Source organism: Nipponia nippon, unplaced genomic scaffold, assembly GCF_047370975.1.
Source record: "Nipponia nippon isolate SJK-2023a ecotype South Korea unplaced genomic scaffold, ASM4737097v1 scaffold_30, whole genome shotgun sequence".
Taxonomy (NCBI): domain Eukaryota; kingdom Metazoa; phylum Chordata; class Aves; order Pelecaniformes; family Threskiornithidae; genus Nipponia; species Nipponia nippon.
In genome coordinates, this window is record NW_028262348.1 from 882,654 (window position 1) to 907,536 (window position 24,883).

Below are 24,883 nucleotides of genomic sequence, written 5' to 3' on the forward strand. Positions count from 1 at the left end.
GCCACCCTCCACGGCCACCTTCACCCATCGCTCCGGCCGGGCCGATTTTGTCCTTCCCTGTGCTCCCAGCGACACTCCCGCAGCCATAACGCTGCACCCCATACGAGCCGTTTTCTCTCAACCCAGCCTCTCTCAAAGCTCTCCGACCAGATCCTCAAGTCCTTACTCAGCATCTACGCCCTCCAAATGGGATTAGCCTGAGCCAGGCTCAGCAATATCTCAGGATCTGTCGATGCTAATTTCTCGCTTGCAGGTGCTTAGCTAGAGCAGGGAGGGGAATACCAGGGAGATGGACAGATGGCTTTTGTCTGATCAAACTTTGAGTAAAACTCTGAGAGGGGCCGTCAGAATTGGGCCCATCGTGGTTAGAGACCCACGTAAGCACTGTGACAAAACTGCTGCATTGACCAGGCTGCTTTAGAGTCCAGCCCTATTTTGTCCCTGCCTCTTCAAGCCAGACTCTGGTCACCCGTAGCGTATTTGAAAGAAGCTGCAATGATGCAGAGCACCCACATCTCCATCCTCCCATCCCTGAGGAATGCTGACAAGGAAAATGAACCTTGCTGGCTCTGCCCAGCAAAAGGCCGTGGCCATCTCCATTCCCCCAAAGTGAGGACCCAGCGGCCACGAGAACAGATTCTTCTGCAGACGCATCAGATGATCCTTGTCTAATGGACGCACAAGGCAGCGGGAACCCCAGGCTGTTCCTGTAGCTGTGTGCCCGCACATTAGAGCTGCCAGCCACTCCTGCTGTGTGCAGGACGTGCGGCCCGTCACGGGCACCTGGGCTGATAGTCCTGAACAGAAACGAGCCCATGGCCCCAGCTCCAGAAAGCGGAAGGTCAGGCTGAACCACTGGTCATACTGGGAGCATGACTCAGCTGCCTGCAAAATCTCAGTGGCTGGAGATGGGATCCAGGCTTTGTCTTTCAGCATCCTGCTGGATGGCAGCGAAGTCGCTGCGCGCTGCTGGGGGAGGGAGGGATGCGCACAAGGAAAACACTGCTGCCCACGGCAGGTAAGGAGCGGTGCCAGCATCGTACGACCGTTTGCAGACGACAGGCGGTGGGCAAAATTCCTGCCACTTTCTAGATTCGTAAAAACACCTCCCCTGGGTCCAAAGCAGACTGACAGAAAACACAGCCCACAGCAGCAGTCCCAGCCAGATGGCGTGTTTCGAACCACGTTCATCTTGACAACCTTTTGCGGCGCTCGCAGAGTTCGCCCAGGAGCACAAAGCGCCCCGCACGCCCGGGCGGCCCGCGGCCGCCGCTCCGCCTTGCCCTCCCCTCCCCAGCGGCTCCGGCGGAGCGGGGCCGGGCGGGGAGCGGGGGCGGCCCAGCCGCCGGGCAGCGCCCCCGCGGTTCGACCCCCCCGGGCCGCCCCGCTCCGCTCCGCTCCCCGGCAGCCGCCCGCCGCGGGGGAGCCGGGGCGGGGCCGCCCGCACCCCCGCCTCCGCCGGCGCCTCCCCGGCCCCGAGCCCGGCGCCCGCCCGGTCCGGAGCGCGGCGGCAGCGCGGCCATGGGCTCCCGGATGAGCCGGCAGAGCAGCCTGGAGGAGGAGAGCCCCGAGGAGCCCTGCGCCGGCCGGCTGGAGGGCGGCCGGGGGGACTTCCACCTCTCCTCCCTGCTCCTCCACCCGCAGAAGCTGCCCGGGGTGCTGCGGAAAGCCTCGCCGGCGCCCTACGTGCGGCGGGTGGGGTGGCTGCGGGAGATCCAGGCCACCATCCGGGAGCACAAGCGGGAGCACGCCGTGCACATCCTCAGGCTGCTGAGGAAGGTCAGTGCTGCGGGCGAGCCGGGCCCGGGGCCGCCACCGCCGGGGCGGTGCGGGCAGGGCAGGGCGGTGCGGGCAGCGGAGGGCTGTGCCGGCCGGGCCGGGGTCTGCAGCCCCCCGGCGGTGCGGGGCGGGCCGCCGGGGCTCACAAGCCCCCATCCTGGGCGCCGGGGGTCGCAGCCCCCCGGGGCGGGGGGGCTCTTTGTGCTGCCGGTGCGGGAGCCGCCGCGCTCGGTCCCCGCCGCGGCAGGCGGCGGCGGCTGCGGGGAGGCGACACCCGCCCTGTCCCCCTGCCACCTCCCCCCGTCCCCCTGCCCCGCCCGGGCGAGGGGCGCCTGGCCCGGCTGCCGGGGGCCGGGGGGGAGCCGGGCTGTGCTGCACGCAGGACGAGGGGGCCCAAGCCTCAGCTGTCCCCGTCCACAGCCTCCGTGCCACCCCTTGGGTGAGCTCGGGATCGATGCCACCCCTGAGAAAAGCCACTGCCGTCCCACTGCCATCGCATCTGAGTACGCCCGCCCGGACGGGCTGGCCAAGATCTGTCTTTGGGAGCACCCAAAATGGTTTTGGAGAGGACTGCTGGGACAGCCCAGGCTGAGAGGGGAGGTAAAGGGGTCAGTGTATCAGTGGGAGCTTGTTCCTGTCTGCCGCCGTTCGGGAACAGAAAAGCCAGTGTGCAGACAGCGTGGTGCCTAACTGATGCTGAGGACAGAGCCCTGCTGCTGGAACAGAGCCATCTCCTCCATCGCTCAGTGCTACCATCACTTCCCAGGCAAACTCAGCTCCCCCAAACTGCATGCAGCCCTGCAATCGGTAGCACAGGGAACAAATTGCCCCTCTGATTTGGACGTAAACCACCATCAGTCCTTAGCTTATCAGGTTGCTTCATTAGATAATGACCAACTTCATTTGGGGACATACCGAGTTTCTCGCCGTAGTGGCAAGTAACCTTTGGGTGCGAGTACGCTGGGGCGGGGACTGGCTTGCTGGGGTGCTTGTACAGCCATGCTACCAGCTGCAGGGAGCTGCCGCCACAGCCCTGTCTCCGCTCTGAACGTCCTGGGCTTTATAACACACCCAACAGTGGCGGTCAATGCCCTGGGCTACCAGCAAGTTGCATGCTCATGAGTAAGAATTTACAGGACCAAAAATTGCATCTCTATTTTCCCTGTCCACCGCCTTAGCGTTCACATGGGGATTGTTACCCACACCACAGACACCCTTCTTGCCACGCACATAGATAAGCCCTCAGCAGACAGCCTGCGTACGTGCACCGGTATGGCAGACAAGGGTTGAATAAGATTTCAAAGCCAGTTTTGGAAAGGCACTATTACAAGAAGCTTGTGAAGAAAAAGAGGCACCAACTCACTTCATGAACGTGGCGATGTAACATGAACAGACTTTTGCAGGGTATGCCAGAGGCCAGAACTAGCGAATGTCATTTTTGATAGTGCTCAGCACCTCTCCTTGAGGCTGAAGCACCGAAATCCCCCCTAGACCTTGGAGATCTCCAGAAGGTCCATCTGTGAACAGCCAGGGTTTGAATGCGAAGTCTCAGGGCCATCTGGAATGGAGGGTGGCTTCTAAGCCCTCCTTTCCGTGCAGCCTGCCAGCTCCTTTCAGGATCAGTTAAACAGTTGCCTTCCCCGCCTCTGCTCAGGAATCACCATGTCCTGTACACTCGCATTTTGTCCGCTGCCCTTCAGTTCCCTTGTTATTCCTGGTCCCCATCTCTGCCTGTCCGTGTCAAAACAGCGACCCTCTGTCCATCTGCTCACGACAGAGCAGTGGGACGTGCATCCCGGAGCCACTACACAGCCTTCCTCCGCCAAGCGAGACTGGAACCCATCCAACACCACCCCAAAGCCTCCAGTTCGTTGGGCGCTCAGAGGATTGCACCGCTAACGCAAACTGCACCCTTCAGTGACCAAACACAACCGTCGGCCAGGCTGGGGTCACGTAATCAGAACCAGTCCTCCTCGCGCGTCCAGTGTCAGCTTCAAAGAGCACTGTGGTCAGCCTTTTTTCTCATTTACAAATTTCCCTCAGTCCTCAACTAGATGCAGCCTGTAGCTTGGTCCCCAGCACGTCCTTCCTCACGCAGACTGCCTTACCTTGACAGTAACGCGCTCTCAGGAGTCACAGGTTAACGTGTCCCAGGTGAGGCTCTGTTTGTTGCCTGTAAAAAGAGAGACACCTTGTTCACTCTAGTGGACAGCGAGGCTATTTAACGCCATACCTCGTCACTGTGCCGTGGGCCAGGGCGCGCACACCCCAGAGAAGGCACAGCAATAGCGAGACCAGAATCGCAGCCTCCCCGAACGAGCGGGCGCGCTCAGCCAGCCCGGAGGACGCGGGCTCCCGGCGCGTGCCTCCTGCCGCTCCCAGCAGGCCCAGGCCTCGTCCAGCCTGCAGATGTGCCCCGCAGGATGCCATTGTGTCTGCCAGTGGTTTTGGTCTGTGCTCTGCAGACCCCAAAGGGCTGTGGACTGCTCCTAGGGTGTCAGGAGGGTGTAATAAAGTAAAGCAAGCAAGCCAGCCAGAAGCAGATCCACTGACAGATATGCAAGATCCTGGCATTTCAGAAGACTGCACAGAGAACAACTGCACAATATAGGGGTACACTTAGGTACACTTGCATTGTGCCGGAACGCCTAGCTCCATTGCACATCATCTTACCAGTCTCAGAAACACCCACCTGCAAAAGACAGACCAGCTTTCCTGCTGGGCTAAGCGGGCATCGCGCAGCTGAAGCCAGGGGAGACATTAGATTTACACCAGCAAAAAGCCTGGTACAATCTGATTTCCCTGTGCTGAGACAACGGCCAAATGTCATTTTTAAGATAGCAGCACTAAGTCAACTGAACTGGCAAGGCTTACAATATTCTGCTGTCTGCAGCTACCCTTTAGGCGGTACAAATTTTTTCCAAGAAAAGAGAGAGAGAGAAGGAAACAAGCAAGATGAACCAGAAAATGCCCCTGGGCTAAGAATTTACAGACTGTCAACGCGAAGCGAATATTTACAGCAATATTATTTATAAAACCCTCGCAGGCAGGATTTATAATGGGAACGCAGATTCATCTTAATGCTATAGCTCCAATTGGGGGAGTTTAATTACTGCTCTGCCATCCACTGCTGCATGCCCAGCCATGCCATCCTCTCGGCAGCTTTCTTCATCCGTGCCCGTTACGCCTGGCGTAGGAGGCTCCGCTTCCCTGAAGCCTTGCGGTTAAGGGAGCCCTTGGCACAGTGCCCTGGTACGCTCCCGGCTCCCGGCCAGCTGTGCCTGGGGCTGGCCGTCCTTCAGGACCGATCCACTGCTCAGCTTCCCCGGTTGCTTAGGGGTATCGTCTGGGCGCGCAGTGATGGGGCTAGAAAGCATTTGATTTGCTCTCCCTTTCCCCACCAGATCTGCAGCCAGGGTCTCTTTGGTGGCGTGCTCTCTGCTCGCTCCAAGCGTACCCACAGCAGGAGAGAGTGGATGCAGCACTGCCTTTGGTTGCTGCTTAGGGTTAAGACCCCACACCTCTGCCAGGTGATGTATGTGTGTACACCCAGCTTTTTTTCTCTCTCTTTTTCTGAGCTCTCGGTGCATCTTTCACTGGGTGGTGCCTGACGTACACATTCAGTGGAGCAGCGCGAACATATGGGGCACCCATTTGCTTATTCATTTCTGCTGGCAGCAGCATACAGAACGGGCATAGGACTTGTTTCCTCCCTCAGCTGAGCCCTCCTTCTCAACGGAATCAAACCCAGCACTATCCCTGTCAGGGAGCTTTTTTGTTCTACATTTCTGCTCCTGGGGTATTTTTTTCTGCCCTTGGGGTATTTTCATGGGAGTATGTGATCTCTCTTTCCCAGATGCCTTCCCCCCCCCCCCCCCCCAGCTCTGTGGCACCTTCTGATTGTCGTAACTGTGTTGTATATCAGATCTTAGCTTTCCTCTTAGCAAGAAAGAGCTTAGTTCTTTGCAGTATCACCCATCTGGCCCCTGGGGAGGCTTGTCGTTCCCAAGGACGCTGAGGTTTCTTCCAGCACGTCCAAAGGTGCCCCGTACCCTGGTCCATCAGGTAAGTCGCACAGACCACAGATATGCCCCTAGCTCGCACTGTGGAAGATGGGAAGAGGACTCCCCATGACTTTTGCATACAGCTACCTATACATTTACCGTTGCACCCAAAAGACAGTGCCGGCAGTGCTTAGCGCTTCCCGAGAGATTCAAAGCACAGCTAAACCCGTACTGCTGGGCAGGACTTTCAGTCAGCCGGCCGCCACCAGGGCATATGGCGTGTCTCAATACCCGAGAAAGGTTTGATTCTTCCAGAAAAGCTGGGGTGGGAGAAGCAGGTTTAGAGCCAGCCTTCCTGCTCGGCTCCTTCAGCAGATTCACACATAGAAGCTGACAAAACGGTAAGTTTCTGTGGAGCGAATTCTCTCTGGGCTCCAGCCAGCCTGGAAACGACACCGCTCCCGCCTGCCTGGGGTAAGGGGAAGCGAGGCGGTCAGCCCCTGGGCTGAGCAGCTCAGCGCTGCGTCGCACCCAGCTCTCTGGCTGTCCGCGTCCCCCGTCGCAGTAATGCCCGGTCAGGCACAGCTGCTTCGCCTTTGTCGGATAGTTTCCTGTATCGAGCAACCATGGCACCTCATGGGATTTACTTTCTGTTTTCAAAAACGCCATGGTTACAGCTCCAAGGGAGCCCACGTGTCTGACTGACCGTGTTTTTCTTGCAGGACCTGGGACTGGAAGGAACATTTCTCAATGAAGTGCTCTACAAAAACGCGACTTTCCTCAACTTGGTGGATCCCATCTCCCATGACTTGCTGATGAGCCTCGCTAGAGACCTGCAGTGTCCCAAAAAGGTGAACCCTTCCCTCAGCTCGGTGGATGCTTTGCGACAGAGACGCAGAGCGCCCTAATGGGGTGGCAGGTGCTGGGCGGTGCTCCGCCATCCTTCCCAACCAGCCAGCAGATGCCCTTGGGGTGGGAGCAGAGAGATTGTTGTGCATATTTCCATAGAAATCAGTTAGAACTGCCTCAGAGCACGAGTGGAACTGAAAGAGGGGGCAGTTATGCACACAGAAATCAGGAATTTACTTTTTGTGCCAATAATAAACTTGATTACAGGGTACAGGCCAGATAAAAATATATGGGGCAGATGGCGGTGCCGTATTCACTGGAATGCCCCAGAGGTTCAGAGCAGCTAGCTTACCAGGGGCTCACGGGGCTGCAGAGGGGAACGGAGATCCCTGCACCTCCGCCCAGGCCGCTGCCTCTGCAGGAGGAGGACAAGAACCTCTCCCTTCCCAGGCCCTTTGCCGTATGCAGCTACCCTAACCCAGCATTACATCCCCCCTATAACCTCCCAGATCGCCGAGAAAAGAATGGTGCTGTAGGAACATATTGCAACTCAGGGTTCAAGAAGCAAATGTGTTAGGTGCACAGCATCCCTGCACTGCTCCGGCGCTTTCCTTCAGAGAAAGCGGAGAGCAGGGACAAGGAAAGGCAAGGCTGAGTGCAGACGAACATCACGGATACCACAGTCCCACTGCAACACCAGCATCTACCTCTGTTACCCTTTGCCACCACAAACACTCGGGTTTGCAACACGTCCATTTGCTTATCAGGCTTGGCAAGCGGCGTGTTGGCTTTATAAAGAGAGCAATAGAGTGAATTTCTGTATTCAAAAGGGGATGTTACGTACACACAGCTCAGAGCAAACAGCGGCGCCCTAGGGAATACATTGAATGCCTGGTGTAGATTAGTGGCATTTCTAACCTTGTTCTGCCATCTCCTGAGGCTCTCCGATAACGATTAACCAGTCAGGTCTCAATAGTCCAACTACATTTAGCCAAAGTTTAATCATCACCATTGGGCTGCAATGCAGCCTCAAAAAAAAAAAAAAGATCTTGTTTTCAAGTGCAATTTTTGTGCAGATGATATAAGCACCTGAAAAGGAAGAGGGTGGGCTGCAGCAGTAGTGCCCCTTCACCACGCTTCCCTTGACCTCCTCCCCAGCGGCTCCACCAGACCACCTCCAGCCTCCTGCTGTGCAGCGCCCTTCAGGGGAGGCAGCACGGGGGGACCTTACCCTACTCCAGTACCCAGCTGCCTAGCAGATAACACACTACAATTTTTATATACCTGCATATACCCCCCCGCTATTTTCACGTCTTATAGATGCACATGCTTCTCTGCGCCAACGCACGTACCATTATGTACATAAGATTTTCCCCATTCCTAAGGAAGACATTGAGTGCCTGAGCTGCCCTTCAAAGCCAGCAGGAGTTTAATTAAGGGGTTGGAGAGACTCAGCACCCTACACAGCACAAACATCGGCAGCCCACGTCCCCTCTCCGCCCCGGCTGAGCATCTGGTGGGCGTAACTGCATTACAGGCAAGCAGGCCGAGCGCAATTCCCAGTTTGTCAGTGGAAATTAAATCAGTGAGGACATGGGAAGGAACAGGAGGGTAATTCTCAGTTGTGAGCCAACAACCAGTTGCAGACCATTGTACCAGCTCCTGCGCTGAAGCCTGGTGTGCACGTGCACCCACTTGGACAGGTTTGCTGTTGTAGGTGACAGCAGGGTGCCAGCTGCAGCCTTGCCAGCACCGTGGTAGTCCAGAACAAGGCACCTAACCCGAGGGCACGGGCCGGTCCTTGGGGGGCTCCTGGGGGAGCTGGGACAGGGATCGGGGTGTTCGGCTGAGCATTGAGGCCGGGATCCCTCTCCACTTGGCACAGCAGGAGGGCACATGCTGGCAGTGCATCCCCAGGGAGTTCGGCTGATTCAGTGACTGCTTGGGAAAGTCACAGTGCAGCTGTTGGCCCACAGTGCAGCACTTTAACTGCTTGCAATAAAGAATAAATTAGCATATTCCCTGACAGCTTTACTCTATGTTTACCTATCAAATCCCTAAATGCACACGTTGCACCACAGCTGGAGGGCTGAGGAACAGGAATGCAGGTGTCTGTCGGCATTTGGAAAATATGATAGAGGCGGCAGAAATCCCAGCCTTCAGCAGCTGCCATTTGCCACTCTGCTTCCCCAGGGGAAGAGAGGTGCTGTTCAAAGTCATGGCGACAGAGAACGCGTGCAAAAATAAACCCAGGAAAGCAGCAACCATCTTGGCGCCATCTTTTCCTGATGAGTTACTGCAGGGGCTGGAGGGAACTGCCGGCACTGGGAAGCTCCCAAACTCAGACCTCCAGGAGCAGAATGGTCTGCAAGGAAGTCAGATGGAGTATGGGGAACTTGCTGGTTCCCTGTCCCGGCATCTCCCCGCTGGAGCACGGGAGGGAACAGAGGCAGGGTGCTGCTGCAGGAGGAACAGGGATGTCCCAGGGCACATCTCTCCCAGCAAGGAGCACCTGGGGGATGGGGCAAGGGTGCTGACTGCTGAACTTCCCGCGTGAGGGGGACAGATGGTTGGTCCAAAGACAGTTTGCAGTTAGAGTTTGGGAGGCGCGGTGACAAGGCAACTGATAGAAATTCAGGATAGTCCTGTAACACAACGAGCTGGCAGCTTGTCTGCCCAGCTGGGGACAGGTGCTGCTGAGCATACAGCAGCGAGGAGCTGAGACGCCCACGATGTTGCCACATTGGGCTTTTTTGAAAGCGGAGATCTTTTGAAGAAAAGGGCATAGGGGGTCCCTGCACAGAGCCCTTCTTGCGCTGTCAGCCACCCCTGCCTTCCTGGGTGTTGCCTGGCCTAGAGCAGGACCCCTGCCGCAGCTCTAGAAGGTAGCCCCCTCTCCTGAGCTCCACTTGCCCCTTGGTAGGGGGTGAAATCGTAGCCCCGCTCCGGGCAGGGCCATGCTGGTGGGGCTGGGGCCCTTCCTGGCGGTGTGGGGCTCCTGCTGCTCCTCCTCCATCCCAGGAGGAGATGGCATGTGGCACAGAGGCATCTCAGGCCTTCTCACCATCCCTCTTTCATCCTCTTTTCCTCTTCATGTCCTCCCCTATATACGTTCCCCTGCTCCACTACCACCTCTGGTCCTTTTCCATCTTCCTCTGTCCTCCCTCTTGCCTCCCGTTTGCTGTGGTGCACGCAGAGGCTAAGCTGTCCCTTTGCTTTCAGGAATACGACCCCTGGAAATCCTCGGACAGGATCTGCAGGCAGCTGATTTACCACCTAACTCCCCACTCGAAATGGCACCGGCACGGCATGCCCCGGAGGAAGTCCCAAATGTGGTAAGCAGCCCAGCGGGGCCAGCGCGGATGGGCACGGAGGGGGATCTGCCAGGAGAAACGGCGCTGCAGCCAGGCACCGTCCCAGTCTGCGCTACCGCCCTTCGCGGAGAAAGGCAGGGCTGAAAACCTGCACGGCAGCCTCTGCTCAGTCTCGTAGAAAACAGCCAAACGGCGCAGGGTCAGTGCCAACACCCTTCTCCCCAGTCTGGTTTGCTATTTACTCTTTTTTCTGTAGTCTTACAGTTCCTCAGCCTTTCCCAAGTGCACTGAAACGGTGATTGCACAGCGCAGACAGCCCTCCCAGCAGGGCTCGCAGGGTGTTTGGCCCTAGGAGCGTGGCTAAAGCCGGCAGCCTTGCAGCTACACACACCCACGTGCCAAGCTGAGCCGGCCCCAGCTCTGCATCCCACTTTGTCCTTGTCTATCCCAGTATAACTGCCCTGCCTGCGGGGAAGGTCTCCCATGAAGAGGCACTACCGCAAGCTGATCGCCCCATTGCCAGCCACCCCAGCACGGTTCCTGCAGAGAGAGGTGACCATCTTTACTTGCCTCCCCCTTCTCCGCCGGGAGAGGGACCAGAGGTGATGCAGAGCCTCAGGCACAGGGAGCCCGACTCGAGGCGCGTTGGCCACAGGCAGCTACCGGATGGCAGCTGCTTCCCACTACTACAGACATATTCAGACACCCACGCTCGTTCTCTCCTTGACACTGCCTGGCTTTTCTAACCAGATAAAGAGCAATCCCTACTTCTTTTAAATCCACCCCTTCTCTCCTCATTTTCTTCAAGCAAAGCCTGTTCCTGTGACACAGATCACCAGTGCTGAAGAAAAGACAGAGAAGTGACTAAGAAAAGAGGAGCTATGCCAGCCCCATTAGCTTCACAGGAATTAATGCAGGATTGGGTAAAAAGAAATGCAAAACTGGCAGCACTCCAAGCATGGCCTTGGGCTTTCCTGAGACTTCCAGAGTCCCTGATGCACATGCCAGCATCTTAAAACCCCCCATGGGAATTGACATTTCCATCGTACCTTTCGTTACTCCGAGGCAGATCCCCAGTGCATCTTAAGGAACAAAATCCCTAATACCGTGATTTCCAGGCCATCTGCCTCCCATACCTGTAGCCCCGCTCTACCACTGAATTGAGCCCTCTGCAACTTTCAGTGCTCTCATCCCCAGCACCCCGCAGGGCAGCGCAGTTGGTGCCGGTCTGCAGGTGGGAACCACAGCACAGCACGAGACCGAGGGGCCAGAGCTGAGCAAGTCCTTTTCCAGACCCGCTCGGTTAGATGCCATTTTCCCTATGGGATCCCGCAGAGCACTGGAGGTGCAGGATGCAGAGAGCAGGTCTGACCCCATCCCCGTCCCCTCCCACGAGAGAGAAGAGAGCTTAAAGATAAGAAGTGCTGGAGACAGGGAGAGCTGTAGAGAGAGCGGCTGTCTCCACGCCTTTCCAAGCTCCCTTTTACTGAAACCCAGTCTCATTCTGGTTTTCCAAGTGAGAAGTCCCTCCCGGCCGCTCCCCAGCTCAGCCCTCTGCCCCCACACTCCTCTTTGCAGGCAGAACAAACCTCTTCTCCCCTTGGAGAGTCAAACTGGAGTCTGCACAGCCCGGGGAGAGCAGAGGACTGCCTGCTGCAAACTCATCACTTACTAACGACACAGGGAGCAGGTCTGGAGCCCAGAGCCCACACGGAGGGGTCAGGCCCAAAGCACTGGCCAGGTACAGAGCATCCCTGAGCACGACAGGGAGAGGCCAGCAGGGCGGTGCGCGCTGGAGGGAAATGCCGGTCTGAAATGGGTGGCCCTGCCTGGCAGCCAGGCCCAGCTGCAGGGCGTTACATAAGGCGCAAAATTTTGATTAAATATTAAACAGCAGAGCTTCCTCTTTTAAGACTGGAGAGGAACTGGTTTGCAGTTTGCGGCAAAAGGTGCCTGCAGAGTTGGCATCCGAGGCCGCTGCAAGAAAGTGGATGTTGCCAGTAACGGGAAGGAAAGAAATAGCTGCTTCATTTGGAGATATCGGGGCCTAATTTTGTCCAGCCGGGCTGTTTTCACCTGATCCGAATTCTCCACTTCCCTCCGTCTGCTAGTGGGAGTATTTTACTATAATCTCTGTCTCTGAACCCGTGCCCTTGGCTTGCACCCTTCCTGCCTTCAAGGTCCCATAAAAAGCATGGGTGTAGAAGCAATGCTTTGAAGGCACTTCTAAAATCTAGTGGGGACCAGCAGGGAGGAATCGGTGCGTGGAGACCACATTCAGGAACTGAATTCTCCTCTCGCTTTTGCAGTCTCCTGGGCTTTGGCTTCTGGCTTTCCCGGAGCTGATGCAGGACCCCCTTGTTCTCTCCTGAAATGCGATTGCTGCTTTCTGGCAGCCTGTCAGATGGGTCCAGGAGATAATTAACAAGCCCAGCCACACAGAGAGCTTAGGGCATCTGCCAGGTTTTAATTACGTTGGGGCTGTTACGGGGTTGTGGTATGGGAGATGGAAAGGACCTGCAGTCTTGGAGCCGGATCACGCATCAGGCGCTCCTCCCCACCGCCAAACAGCAAACCCGTGGGTCAGAAGCAAGCTAACTGTAGTTAGGGCCCCATCTGCTCTCAGTGGGACCCGAAACATCCAGCAAGTACAAACCTGAGCCACCCATGAACTCATAAAGCAGGAAGGATAAGCTACACTTCAAGCACTCCTGTTCTGATACACAGCAATGCCAGGACATCTGGAACCGTAAACCCAATTAAGAACCAATCATACCTCCACCAGGCAGGAGTAGCCTTATGCTATTCATGCTATAGAGCCCGACCAGGTACAAAATATTCACAAATAGACTAAGTCAGGAAAGCGTCAAACGCGAGAGCCTCCAGATACACACAGCTACGTTCCTCTAGAGCTCCTTGACCGCAAACCTGCTCCCCACTAATGCCAGAGGTCCCACATGCTTCCACTACCACCTTAAGCACCGATGTATTCAGCCAGGGCTATGGCTGCGGCAAAGGTGCCGTGTGCCTTGCACAGGACACGGTGGGCTGCTCTTCATCCTGCTCAGCCGTCCCTCTGAAGAGCTGCCGGCAGGAGGGACTGCACATGGCACCTGGCCCCGAGCCTGGGAGAGAAGTCAGGCCACACGCTGTTAGCAGCTGAATGCCCCAGGCCAGCAGCAGAGTCCATGCAGAAACGTAGAAGGAGAAAGCTTAGGACAGCACAGTGGACTCAGTGCAACAGCAGCTGAAGCACAGAGCAGAGACCCAGCCCAGGCTGTCCCTGGTTTCTCTGCTTGATTAAACTGTCAGAGGCAATGCTGGGAGGCAGTTTTCCCTCTGCATCCACGCTAGTGGGCTCCTGACAGCGGCTGTCTGCCTTGTACAGTGAAGGGTTAGCGGTGTCAGCTGTGCAGCCACCCAAAGAGGCTATTCCAGCTGCCCAGGTGATACTCGGACAGGTTTGCCACACTGGAAGCAAAAGGTTCAATTCTCCTTTCCCACAAAATCCTGTCTCAGGTCCGCAGCCTGCACCTCGCCTTGCGGCTGACCCTGCTTGGGCTGGCTGCCGACCCAGGCAGCAAAGTCGAGCTCTTGGGGGATTTACCGGGGGCTTTAAAATTAAAAACTCAAAAGCTGGAGGATAAGATTTCCACAGCAGGGACCAGCATGGCTTCACTGCACAATTGTCAGTCCCTTATATCCTAACGGGAATTCCGCTTCAGCACCATCTTACAGGTGTATAGATCACACACACATAGCAAGCAGAATACATCCTGCAGTGTTGTATAACTCCAGCTTCGCTTTCTCATTAAATTGACGTTTATAGTGTAAAGAGTAATGGATTAAGAAATGCTCCTCTCAGCAGACATAGGCTTTTTAGGCAATCAGCACCAATTCTGTGGTATTTTGACAGATGCAGAATTTTTGGATGTTATTAACTCTTGTTTTCAGAAGTCTTGAGGATTCCTTAATTCAGCATTGCAGGAGAACTCCATGTTCTCGTGCAAGTGCCACCATCTGCATCCCTGAATCCAGGGAGCGTATTACTTTGGGAGGGCAAAGCCGCACCAGACTGCAGGTCAGAGTGGAGAGGGAGAAGGGTACCAGGTGAAGGCAGCGTTTGTCTGGAGAGCCAAATCACAGCCTAGTTCTGCAGTCAAGAAGCTGTGGATGACAGCTGAGCTGTCTTGGCAAAGCCACGTCAGGGAACCTTATGTATCTCCCACTTGCATCGACCCCAGAGCTGGCTACTTCAGCGTAACTGCTTCCTTTCTTGAGCGCAGAGGATCAAACCTGAATCCACAAAACGCGCAGGCAGTAAACACAGAGTGATCGGTACAAGCAGGGTGTTCCTGGCACAGAAAAAAAAAAAAAAAATCCAGATTTTCCACGGTGACTGGTTGTGGAAGAGCAAAGGCAGCTGTGTGCGTGGAGTTAACTCCCAAACTGCATGCATCTAGGCTTTCCTTTTCACAAGTCTCACCACGGTTTTACTTTGCTCACCTGAGTGAATTTCATTTGGCAACATCTCAGCTAATCCAAGGCTGGGTGGAGAACAGAGTATCCCTTCTGGGCTCATGGCTCCGTTTCTCAGGTATTGATGTGCATTGCTGAGACACTGCGGCATTAGATGTACTTTTAAAATGCAATGAAAGCACTTGTGTCTAGAAGACTGCAAGGAAACAGCTCTAAAGGGCTTTGGATCTTTTTTTTTTTTCCCCCCTTGAAAACATCACTCAGGGCTGCAGATGACAGCTCTGGCAGTTTAGATCCTAGCCTTCACATGGCACGAGGTGAATGCTAACTAGAGCTTCATGTCACCCTTACGCAACAGGGTAAATAGGCACCAGCGTTCCTGCTTCGGAGACGGAGCACACCAGTCAGTTAACTGAAGCCACACGGCAATAGCCGTACAGAAGAACAGGAGCTGCCCCACACAGTGTTTTCAAGAAGCTGCTGCTCACGGGGTATCAGCTGGACAGACACGGGCTGGTGAATAAATCGTGGAGAGCAGCAGGAGCTGTGCCCTCCCCTCCCTTTACAGGGCAGAGCGCCGAACGCTACCCGTGGCCAGGGTTCCCAGCAGCATCGGGGCAGGTGCATCTGCAAGGGCCGTCGGAGGTGGTGGAAGGGGTCATCCAGCAGCCTGGCACTGCCCTGCCGCAGACCAGAGGGATCTCCTGGGCCCAGCCTCAGAACGGCTCGGGCTGGGTTCATCTAGGTCAGTGCTTGCCAGCCTTCTCTGCCCTTTTTCGTGTCTCACTAGAGGCAGGTAAAGGCAGCCCTGCACAGCAGCACCCTGTGCCTTGGGGAAGCGGAGCAAGCAGATTATGCTAAGAGGCGATTAAAAAGCCCAGAGTCCACCCCCTAAATCACTGCTCAAAGAGCAGAAGCCATCCAGACATGCCTGTCCCGAGGTTCTACGCAAGGAAGAGCAGCCAAGGGATACCTGACTCATGGCTAATTAGCCACTACTGGCAGTGCCTGTTAATGAAGGAGGGGATGCACAGTGATGGCAGTCTCTGGCATCAGGAAAATTTTACATTTGGAGGCAAATTAAATGTATAAATAAGAGGAGGGAGGGGGAGAAAGCTGGTAATTCCCCAGAGAGACAGGCAGGGACTAGTGGGCATCCTTCGTTATTGAAATCCTATCTGACTCTTACCATCTCCTCCCAGCCTCTCTCCATGGCGTGGAGACAGGGAAATGAGGCTGGGACTGCAGGAACCGGGACATTCTTGGGCTGAACAAGCTCCTCCAAACCCACAAAGCTACCGAGGGCAAGTACCGCTGCGGCTGCTGCAAGCCCCACCAGAGCAACAATCGGGAGCCATTACACCCCTCCCCTGCAGCCACCAAAGAATTTAGCTGATGAGCAAGAAGGTGAAGGGATTCAGCGCTAATAAGAAAAACAAACCAAGCCAACGTGCTGAGCCCTCAGCTCAAAGAAGGACCTGGAGGAGGGCCTCAAGGTTAGGTCCCTTGGGACAGGTCCTGGAGACAAACCACTAGCAATTAATTTCAGCTCTCCCAATTGTTCCATCTCAAGACAGCTCTGAATTTGCTTACGTTAGCTGAGTTCCCAGGAGGCAGGAACAGTGACTGAGCCTCATGTGGGGAGAAGATTTTTATCCCAGAAAAAAAAGCCCTCCCTTGGCACAAGATGGTTTCATCCCTTTCCTGGCCCACATTTCTGACAGAGATACAGATATCCTTCTTCCGACAGCTGCAGGCCCCTCGGACCCCTGCGCTGCCTGGACCGACCCTGGGTGGGTCTCGCGGTGCGGCCCGGGGGCTGCTGGCTAACACCCGCTGAAGAGCAGAGTCGGCACCTAGGGAAGGGATAAGCGGGGGAAGGCCAGACCCCAAGCGGGGAGTTGGAAACGACGCAAGGAGCCACTTGTTTCACATGAGAAACAAGGAGACGTGCCTAGAGGAGCTGTCGTTCCCCAGGAGGGCTGGGCTAGGCTTGCGAGCGGGGCGCCGGTCCCTTATACATGGGCAGGCGGGCACCGTTCCTCACTGGGTGCTGCGTCTGGCTCCAGGCAGGCGGTAGGGGACGGGCTGCGCATCGCCCTTGCTCCTTGCCCCGTGTTTTGCGGGATTTCTCACTTGCAGCCATTTCTCCAGCGTCTGAGGGAGTGGGGGTTGTTTCCTCTCTAAGCTTGCTGCAGATAACACAAGCACAGTCTGCTTCCCTGCATCCAGGGTCCAGAGCCTTGTTAAATGCAGATCCCCACAATTATAAATCCGCACACAGCACCAGTTGCGGTAGCGTTAGGTTAATCCAGCCTCCAGTGCTTTGCAGCCCTCTGCCCACAAGTCCCATGGGCATCAAGAGCCATGTTGCTAAGTAGCTGTTTGTCTCGCACAAAGAAAAAAAAGCTTCTGCAGCTGAAGCGATCTTTAAGTCTCTTTTACTTGCAGAAATTAGGGGGCAATAGATGACCCGTTTCCCTGGAAATAAACCTGGCATTTTCTCAGCTGCTGCCCAAGTGTCTGAGAGCTCGGGGTCCTGCGTACCATGCCCACCCCCCCGCCCCAAGAGAAACAGAGCTTAGCAGAGCTCCAGGAAAACACCAAGTGTCAGATAATTCAGAGGAAAGCAGCTCCCCACATCCCCCGTCCCTTTTCTGACAGCAGATATATTTACCTCTGAAGCGACAGAAGAGAAGAAGCGGTCAGCTCTCCTGCACCCTGCCCCAGAGACGGTATTTAGCTGCACGGGAACAGCGAGGAGGCAAGGAGGAGAGCTGCCGGGGTTCAAAGCACGCCTGGGGCTCGGGTCTCCTGCTTCGGCACTTACCAGGGAGCCGAGGGCCTGGCTGCAGCGAGGGGCTGCCTCCAGCAGCGCGAGGCTTCTACAGACACATCCCTACCAGAGGCGTTTGTACGGGCAAGAGAACAACTTAAACACAGGAGGCCCAGAGTCACCCTGGCAGGTACAGCAATGAGGGCAAAAGGAAACAGCAAAAACAGAGGAAAGGAAAGAAAAACAAGCCAGCAAAGGAAGGAGGGAGGGCCCTGGCACAGGACAGGAGGCAGGAGGGTTTAAGCACATTCAGCCAGGAGCAGTCCAGTCTGGAGAATCAATTACGGGAAGATAATTTGTCTGCTTGATTAAGCCTCCTTGGGGTATTGGCTTGTTGCTGGGGAGAGCAGCAGAAGGTACCTGCTCTGGTCAGAGCACGACCCGTGACTGATTACTGCAGTCCCTGCCTAGCAGCCGACGGGAGGGGAGGCTGACCGGGCAGAGGCAGACAGGCACATCGCTCTTCTCCTTCGGACACGTCCCCTCACTTATCACTGTCTGCGCGCAGGGCCGGCTCACCCAGAAGGGACCCCGGGAGCCATTCAGACCTGCCCCCGTTAAGAAGGGTGCTGCTGCGGACGCAGCCCAGCACCGGCACCTGGGTGCTGAGGCGCGGCGGAGGGAGCGGTGCTGGCTCAGACGTGCCCTCCAGTGGTCCCCACTCCAGCCTGGTTCCCACCCCAGGCTGGGAGCCCTGGGGCTTGCTCCTTGTCGCTTTACAACGGGAAGGTTAGAGGAGGCTTCGCGCAGCCGCGGGTGAGGCTTGGGGCCAGGGGGTCCCTATGTGTACGTCTCCTTTCCGCCCCCCTGACCTCCCACGGGATGCCAGCACTGGGAGGAGGATTTCCTGGCGCCACAGGCTGCATTCGTACGAAACAGGCACTGAAGTAATTGCAGGCTTGTTTCTAGGCTTGTTTATCCTGTATTCCCCCACACCCCCAACAAAGTCTTACCCTAAGCCAACAGAGGCCAGAGAAGGCTTCTGCCTCACCTCTTGTACCAGCCCCTGCTGGATTTCGGGCACCATTTCCCCCATGCAGTCAGGTTTACCCTCAAGATTCATTTCCCTCTGCTTAACCTGACCAATATGAATGCACACCTCCACTGTGCATTTGATGCTTGGCTCTGCTAGAACAAGTACTCCATATAAAACACCCAGATAAAACATCTAGCACAGCTGAAGGGATAACGTTGTGCCAGGGGAGACCCGAGACTCTCCCAGCTTTGAGGCCAGTCCCTGACAGATTTTGTAGAAGTCGAGCCCTCTTTTGTGGTAGATTGCGCTACACCACCGCCAGTGGTTGGTGACAAACTATACAGAAAAAAAAAAAAAAAAAGCACACATTGTTTTTCCAGGAGAGCTGAAGAAATACAGCTCCCAGGCAGCCTGGGCTGGTGTCAAGCATCCCTTGGACTGGCAGGAACAGGGAGGCCAGCCCAGCGCCATCCCTTGGACTGGCAGGAACAGGGAGGCCAGCCCAGCGCCATCCCTTGGGCTGGCAGGAACAGGGAGGCCAGCCCAGCGCCATCCGGACCGCAGCACGCACAGTTCACAACTCCTGCTGCTATTGCTGCAGCTAAGAACTGCACTGCTGCTACGAGCAATGTGGTTGATTAATTCTTTGCAGCCCTGTCTCTGGGGCCCCGATCCTGGGGAGAATCTTCAAGCGAAGGCCCTTTGGAGAACTCACTTGTGTGCTTTCAGACCAGTTATAATTCACCAGTACATCAGTACAGACAAGCACTGCTCCCCTTGCCCCTCTAGCGATCCACTGAGGAGTGGTCTGGGTCATGTAATGTAAACATTTAGTAAGTAATACCTAAGGCTCTTTTAAACCTTTAGGTCTGCATATAAGTTATTCCATGCTGTTATTACCTCTCTACCGTGGGAGCTCCGTAGCTCAAATGCATGCTTGCAGATACCACCTCAGCCTTGCACGGTGCATTCCCAGAGGAAGCACAAGGACACGCAGAAGTAGCCTGAACAAAGCGCTGCTAGACCCAGAGCAGGAATTTGTGGGCTTGAGAACCGACAGGGCAGGCCACAAGGTCTTTTGACCTCACGCTCCTACAAGGAAACGCAGCTACAGGTTTGCCAGTGTTGAATGTGTCCATACAGGGCTGTCGCCTGCACCGATGCGCATTTATTCACTTGTATTATCACATGCTCATAGCGGATTATTAAGGACCGCAGTTTCCAGGATGCCATGAACTGCATAGGTAAAGCAAAGCTACAGAGGCAGCGCCACGTCCTCTCCGCAGCCGCAGAAGGGCCTGGCAACACTAAGGCTCGTAGGGACGTTCTCACCTGCCGCGGGAGCTCCTGCGGTGCTGCAGCCTCCTCCACGGAAATTGCACGTCCCCATTGCTCTCGGGGACTGGCTGTGCCACGGGTGTGCAGGACGCTACAGAGAGCCAGATAGGAAGAGTGGGGACCTTCAAACTGGTGGTTAATTCTTAACCCCCCCCGCTCCCCCCAAGCTCAGCAAGGCACTTCTAGACCCACTGAGCACATGATTAATGACTCTAGTGGGGGTCCTACTAGGGCTCCCATATCCTTCAAGCTAGATGTGTCTGAAAGGACAGCAAGACTAATACCATTTATGCTAAGGGATTAGGTTCTCATACGTTACACCAACACGCATATCTGCTCAATCTTGCAATACATCCCCACCAGCTCCTGTAGCCCCACAGCTCCCACTTCTCACAGCGCTCACACAAACCCACAGCCCATCACAAAACTCCACATCCCACTCCCTTTGCATACCCAGCAGCCCCGTAGCACAGCCTTGCCTGCTGCACAGCTTGCCTACCTCCTCCTCACTCCGCTTGCCAGGCAGACAGCAAAAGAAATGGCTGAAACCATCTCCCCAGCTTTCTTTTAGCACCCTTATGCCCTCCCCGCCTCCTCACAGCTGCAGCAGATCCCAGATGATCTGCTGACCACAGAGACCCAAATAGGCAGCCCCTGGTGCTGCTTACTGACTAAGTGCTGCTTGGGAAGGCTTTTAAAGGGACACGCAGTAAATCCACTCCTGGAGCGCAGTTTGCCTGCAGATTGTTTTCCTGATAAAATACCCATTTCTCAGCCCTTTAACACTGCTGTCCTCTGCAGCAGCCCTGCAGCGCAGTCTGTTTGCAGCAGACCTTGGCATTCACCTGGGGAGGGGGCACACCAACAGCCCCCACGCTGTGCAAACCAGTGCACTTGGACAGTTTGCTTGCCTTGGTCATTTTCGCTTTCCACGCACGAGCATCTGCACATGCACATACAGACAAACCCTTTGAAATGTGCTAGTGGAAGACACTTTAGCATCCTGTGTTTGGCCAGTTCTGGCAAAGTTTATCTGCAAGTGCTGAGACTATACCGGAAAGCCCCAGGACACAGCCTGCCCAGAGGCATGGTGCAAACCCTGGGCTTGCTTCCCAAATGAGCTCCGTTAACCCTTTGCTTAACCCATGTTCTTAATGAGTTCTCCCCTGTCCCAAGTGACCTGTCACTTGGGTGAGAGACGGATGAGAGTGGTCGCCTTAATGATCTCTCTCTCCCCCCCTTTCCATCATTAGCCTGAAGACCAGCCTGCAGAAGAAGGTGAGCCAGGACTCCATGGATTTGTCAGGGATCCCCCTGACCATGCGGGACGTCCACCGCATGGCCTACTACCTGCAGAATAACGGGGACCACCTCACTTCTGTGGACCTGAGCTTCACCGAGCTGAACGATGACATGGTGCGCCTGCTGCTGCCCTTCCTGTGGGCGCTACCCAAGCTCACGCACCTTTCCCTCAATGGCAACCGGCTGACGCGGGCGACCATGAGGGAGCTGACTGACACCATGAAGGACATGAACAAGTTCCCTTGCCTGGCCTGGGTTGATCTCGGCAACAACGTGGACGTCTCCTCCATGCCGCAGCCGTTGCTCGTGGGGCTGCGCAAGCGCCTCAGCCAGCAGACCACGCTGCCTACCATCTACGAGGCGCTCGACTGCGACTCAGAGATGGCCAGCGGGCACGAGGGCAGCCAGCCAGAGGACGAAGCAGCAGGAAGCACCCCGCCACGTGCTCGCTCTCAGCAGGGCTGCGAGAGGTGACTGGACAACAGGCTGGCACTGGCACACTGGAGCCGCCCCAAGGAGAAGTCTTGAGTACAAACATCAAGCAGAGGGCCAGCTTTACCGGCTTCCTTTGGCTCCTTTCTCTCGCCTTCCCTGACATCTCCCCCCCACCTTGCTGTGAGACAAAAGCCTGTCGTCCCCCCACAACATGCTCCGCTCCCTCCCCTCGCTGCCAAACCCATCGCCCACGTTCCAGAGAGGAACCGGAGACTTACAGTGAACCTGGTCCCCAGGCAGGGTCTCACTGGAAGACGGGAAAAGACCTGTCGGAGTCAAGAATATCCTCCAGCAGCCATTGGGTTGAGGGAAAGGGATGGGGGGAACCTAAAACAGAAACAGGCTTGTAGTTTACGTCCTTTCTTCCTTTTCCTATGCACCTTGGAAACCTTGGGACCTGCAGCCTTGAGTGTGAAAGGAGGTGCCCCAAGAGCCTAGCTGCTGTGGAGCTTAGCTGAAGGGCTCAGGGGCCAGAGCTGGAGCCCGGCAGTGTGTCTCCCTCTTGTGTCTGGCTCCTTTTGTTTTGTTTTTTTCCTATTGTGTGTTTTGTATTATCATCTGAACAAAGGGACTTGGTCAGAGACCATTGGATTGCATAGGCTGGGGCGGACACATGGCTTGGAACTGCAGCATCAGGATATTTGCTGTGTGACCGGGGTGAGAGGGAGGGGAAGGAGGTGTGTGTTGGTGGGAGCATGGGGGATGGGGGGAGTTGGGATGGGATGGGAGGAGGGGGGAGGGCCGGGAGGGGGGACGGGATCGTGCGTTAGCAGGATTGGTTTCAAAAACTGTGCTTTTCTTGCTGAAATTACAAGTTCCAAGTGAAACTGAGGAAAAGCAGACAGCTAAGCACGTAACTGTGGCACTAGAGGAGCGAGCAGTGAACGTGCCAGAGGTGGGCACTTCCCAAAGTACAGCGCAAAGCCTTGGCTCCTCATGGCATACTGCATACCTCGTAATACCGACATGACGTGAGCAGCTGCGTCACCATTTCCAATGCTGTCCAAAAACCAAACCACCGATGCAATATTTCTAGTGTTTTCCACATTGCTCATGCTCTATGTAAGCATAATAAACAGTTCTCTTGGACGCGAGCGTGAAGCCCTACGGGGTCTGCGTACCTGGGTTGTTCACAAATCGAGCCAGCAGCCCAGACACTGCAAGAATGTGGACCGGGAGTCCTCATGCGGTGCCCGAGCAGAGTGGGAGAGGATCAGCAGGTACCGTTCACGCTGGTGAGAGTGGGTCGCGGCTCTCAGGAGAGTGAAACGTGGATGTTCATTTGTGGTGGGCTGCCGCCCTTCGTATCGCGGGGTGCCAACAGACATAAACTGATCAGACTTCAGCTGGTAAGTCAAGTCCTCTCAATTATCTGGCCCCACAGGAATTCAGAGAGCAGATACATTTTCAAAACAGTTGAAAGTTAAAGAAATCAGACATACTAAAAACCCCATCTAAATCCTGGCCCTCCTAAATTAACAATGGTAACTCTGCCTTCCTCTGCTGATTCTCTCTGGGGGTCTCAACACATATAAGCGACTCTCTTATACTAAGCCACACAAATCCACATGGAATAGATACACCTTTCACGCTCCTTGCTGATTTTACAAGAGATCGCAAGAAGCAAATCAGTGATCTTTATCGAGTGATTTATCCCCTTTGGACCAAGAGTATGAGGGCACTGGAAGGTATCCATGTTTCTGATCAACTGGCAAAAGCCCCAAATAAACCCCGTCCCCTGAGGAAGAAAGCTGGGTTTAGAGACATCGTGCTGAGTATCACAACCCAACACTGCCAATGCTGGACCCAGTCCTGCGCGCACTCCGGTCACTGGAGCAGGACCTCGTAACCTTCATGTTGTTAGATTGCAAAGAGAAGTGTTGCGAGGTCTTTGTCCTGCTGACCAAAAAGAGCAGAAGATAGAAGAAGGTAAAGCAAACGTGGCTGGGGCCAGGTGCTAGCTGCCCCGTCCGCGCGGAGGCAGAAGAGAAGAGGCCCCCCGACAGCCAGAATACGGTGTTTGGCCGCGAAGACGGGAACAGGGAGTGCAAATGCAGCCAGGCCACAGCACAACCCAAGGTGGGAAGGGAGCACGTGCTCCCCTGCACGGTTGTCGCCCAAACCCACTTTTTGGCCCTTCTAGTGAATCTGGAGAAGTGGAGTAATTTCTGTGGCCAAAACCTCTATCTGGGGAGCATGAGATTGTTTTGCAAAAGGCAAAACAGAGCCGTTGAAGTGGCCATTTCTGGGGGAAGGGCTGTGCTGCTTCCAGAGGTCACCGCCTGCCTCTCTTCTCACGACTCATTTTTCCCTTCTCCGCGTGGTATCTGTTGCCTTCCCCTGCTGTGGAAGAGGTGACATTAATTTTTTCTTCTTTTCCTTCCAAAATACCTTTCAGCAAAAACGAAAAGCGTTTCAAATGTCAGCAAGATCTGCTTAAACTCTTACAGTCTAAGCAGAGCAGCACTCTGTGCCAAGAAGAAAACTCGGGCACGAAGCATTTAAATGAGGGCTTGGAGCCGCCTGGTGAGTCAGTGGCGTATCGAGAACGAGGGAGCAGGGGTGCTGAGCATTGGGCCTTTGGCTCTGAGCGCTGTCTCATCAAGGCATCTTCACAGCTTCTCCATAACAGTGGCACCCCCCCAAAATGAGGCAAGACCCCCAGCACGCAGCCCGCCACCGCTGCAGCCCTTCCCCGCAGAGTCAAGGATCTGTGCAGCCTTTTCCAGCCCTGCTGAAAGCTGGGGGTTTGGTCCGAGCTCTGCTCGTCAGCAGGCTGGAGATGAGACATTCAGCCCCTTGCAAGGGAATTCTCTGCTAATCACTGGCGATGCCTGGCTGCCAGCTGGCAGCTCCAGGAGCTGGAGATAAAGCATGGCTTGAAACAGACTGGTTCAGCTGAGCAGCTGTGGGATCCGTGTTTGTTCCTCCATACGGACTGGGTTGCTTTGCCATAGAAACCTCCCCATGGAGAACTGGATGTGAATAAATACATGCAAATGCAAATTATGAGGTCCTGGCCTAGGAAACTGCCACTGCTTCTTGGATGAACTCCGACAGGCTGCAACTTAGCTGCGGAGAAACGATCCCAGCACCCCGGCTGCTCGCTGCCAGCTCCTGACCGCACTGGCAGGAGAAGGGCTCTGCGGGAGCACGGCGCTGTGCATCCAGCTCCTCGGCTTGGAGTGCCCCAGTGCCCCCCTGCAGATGAGATGCCCCAGATCCAGAGGAAGCTATTCCATAAAAGCCAGTTCACAAACCAGAGAGGATGACACAGCCCAAGTGAGCCTTTCCTTGCACTGAATGAGAAATCCCAGGGCTCTCAAAGGGGATTAAAGGGGTGAGCTGCTAATTCAGGTCTCCTCGCTAATACCCAGAGGGACCAGCTTTGTGATGCTCCTCAATCAGGGGATTTTGGTGCTTTGTTGCTGGCTGGGGTTAAACCACGACAGTGAACAACGCCTTCCTCACTCCGCCATCCTTTATTTTACCTCAGCCTCCGACCACAGAT

At 55.5% G+C, this 24,883-nt stretch overlaps 2 protein-coding genes across 3 annotated transcripts in view; one reads left to right on the forward strand and one right to left on the reverse strand.

The window, feature by feature from the left end:
• GGT1 (gamma-glutamyltransferase 1) overlaps positions 1 to 20,094 on the reverse strand; it is a 61,335-nt gene extending 41,241 nt beyond the window's left edge. Inside the window, exons 1-3 of one of the 2 annotated variants that reach the window (XM_087768742.1) lie at positions 20,075 to 20,094; positions 19,570 to 19,666; positions 3,888 to 3,952 (exon numbers count right to left, since the gene is read on the reverse strand). The gene's annotated coding sequence lies outside the window, so the exon portion shown is untranslated. Of the gene's footprint in view, positions 1 to 3,887; positions 3,953 to 17,255; positions 17,316 to 19,569; positions 19,667 to 20,074 lie in introns of those variants that run through there. The other variant, XM_087768743.1, reaches the window with a different exon arrangement.
• LRRC75B (leucine rich repeat containing 75B) lies at positions 1,476 to 22,023 on the forward strand. The gene is made up of 4 exons (XM_087768752.1): positions 1,476 to 1,779; positions 6,506 to 6,634; positions 9,855 to 9,967; positions 20,829 to 22,023. The coding sequence occupies exons 1-4, from the start codon at positions 1,522 to 1,524 to the stop codon at positions 21,349 to 21,351; spliced, it is 1,023 nt and encodes a 340-aa protein (XP_087624878.1). The 5' UTR covers positions 1,476 to 1,521; the 3' UTR covers positions 21,352 to 22,023.
• The last annotated feature ends 2,860 nt before the right edge of the window (positions 22,024 to 24,883 follow it).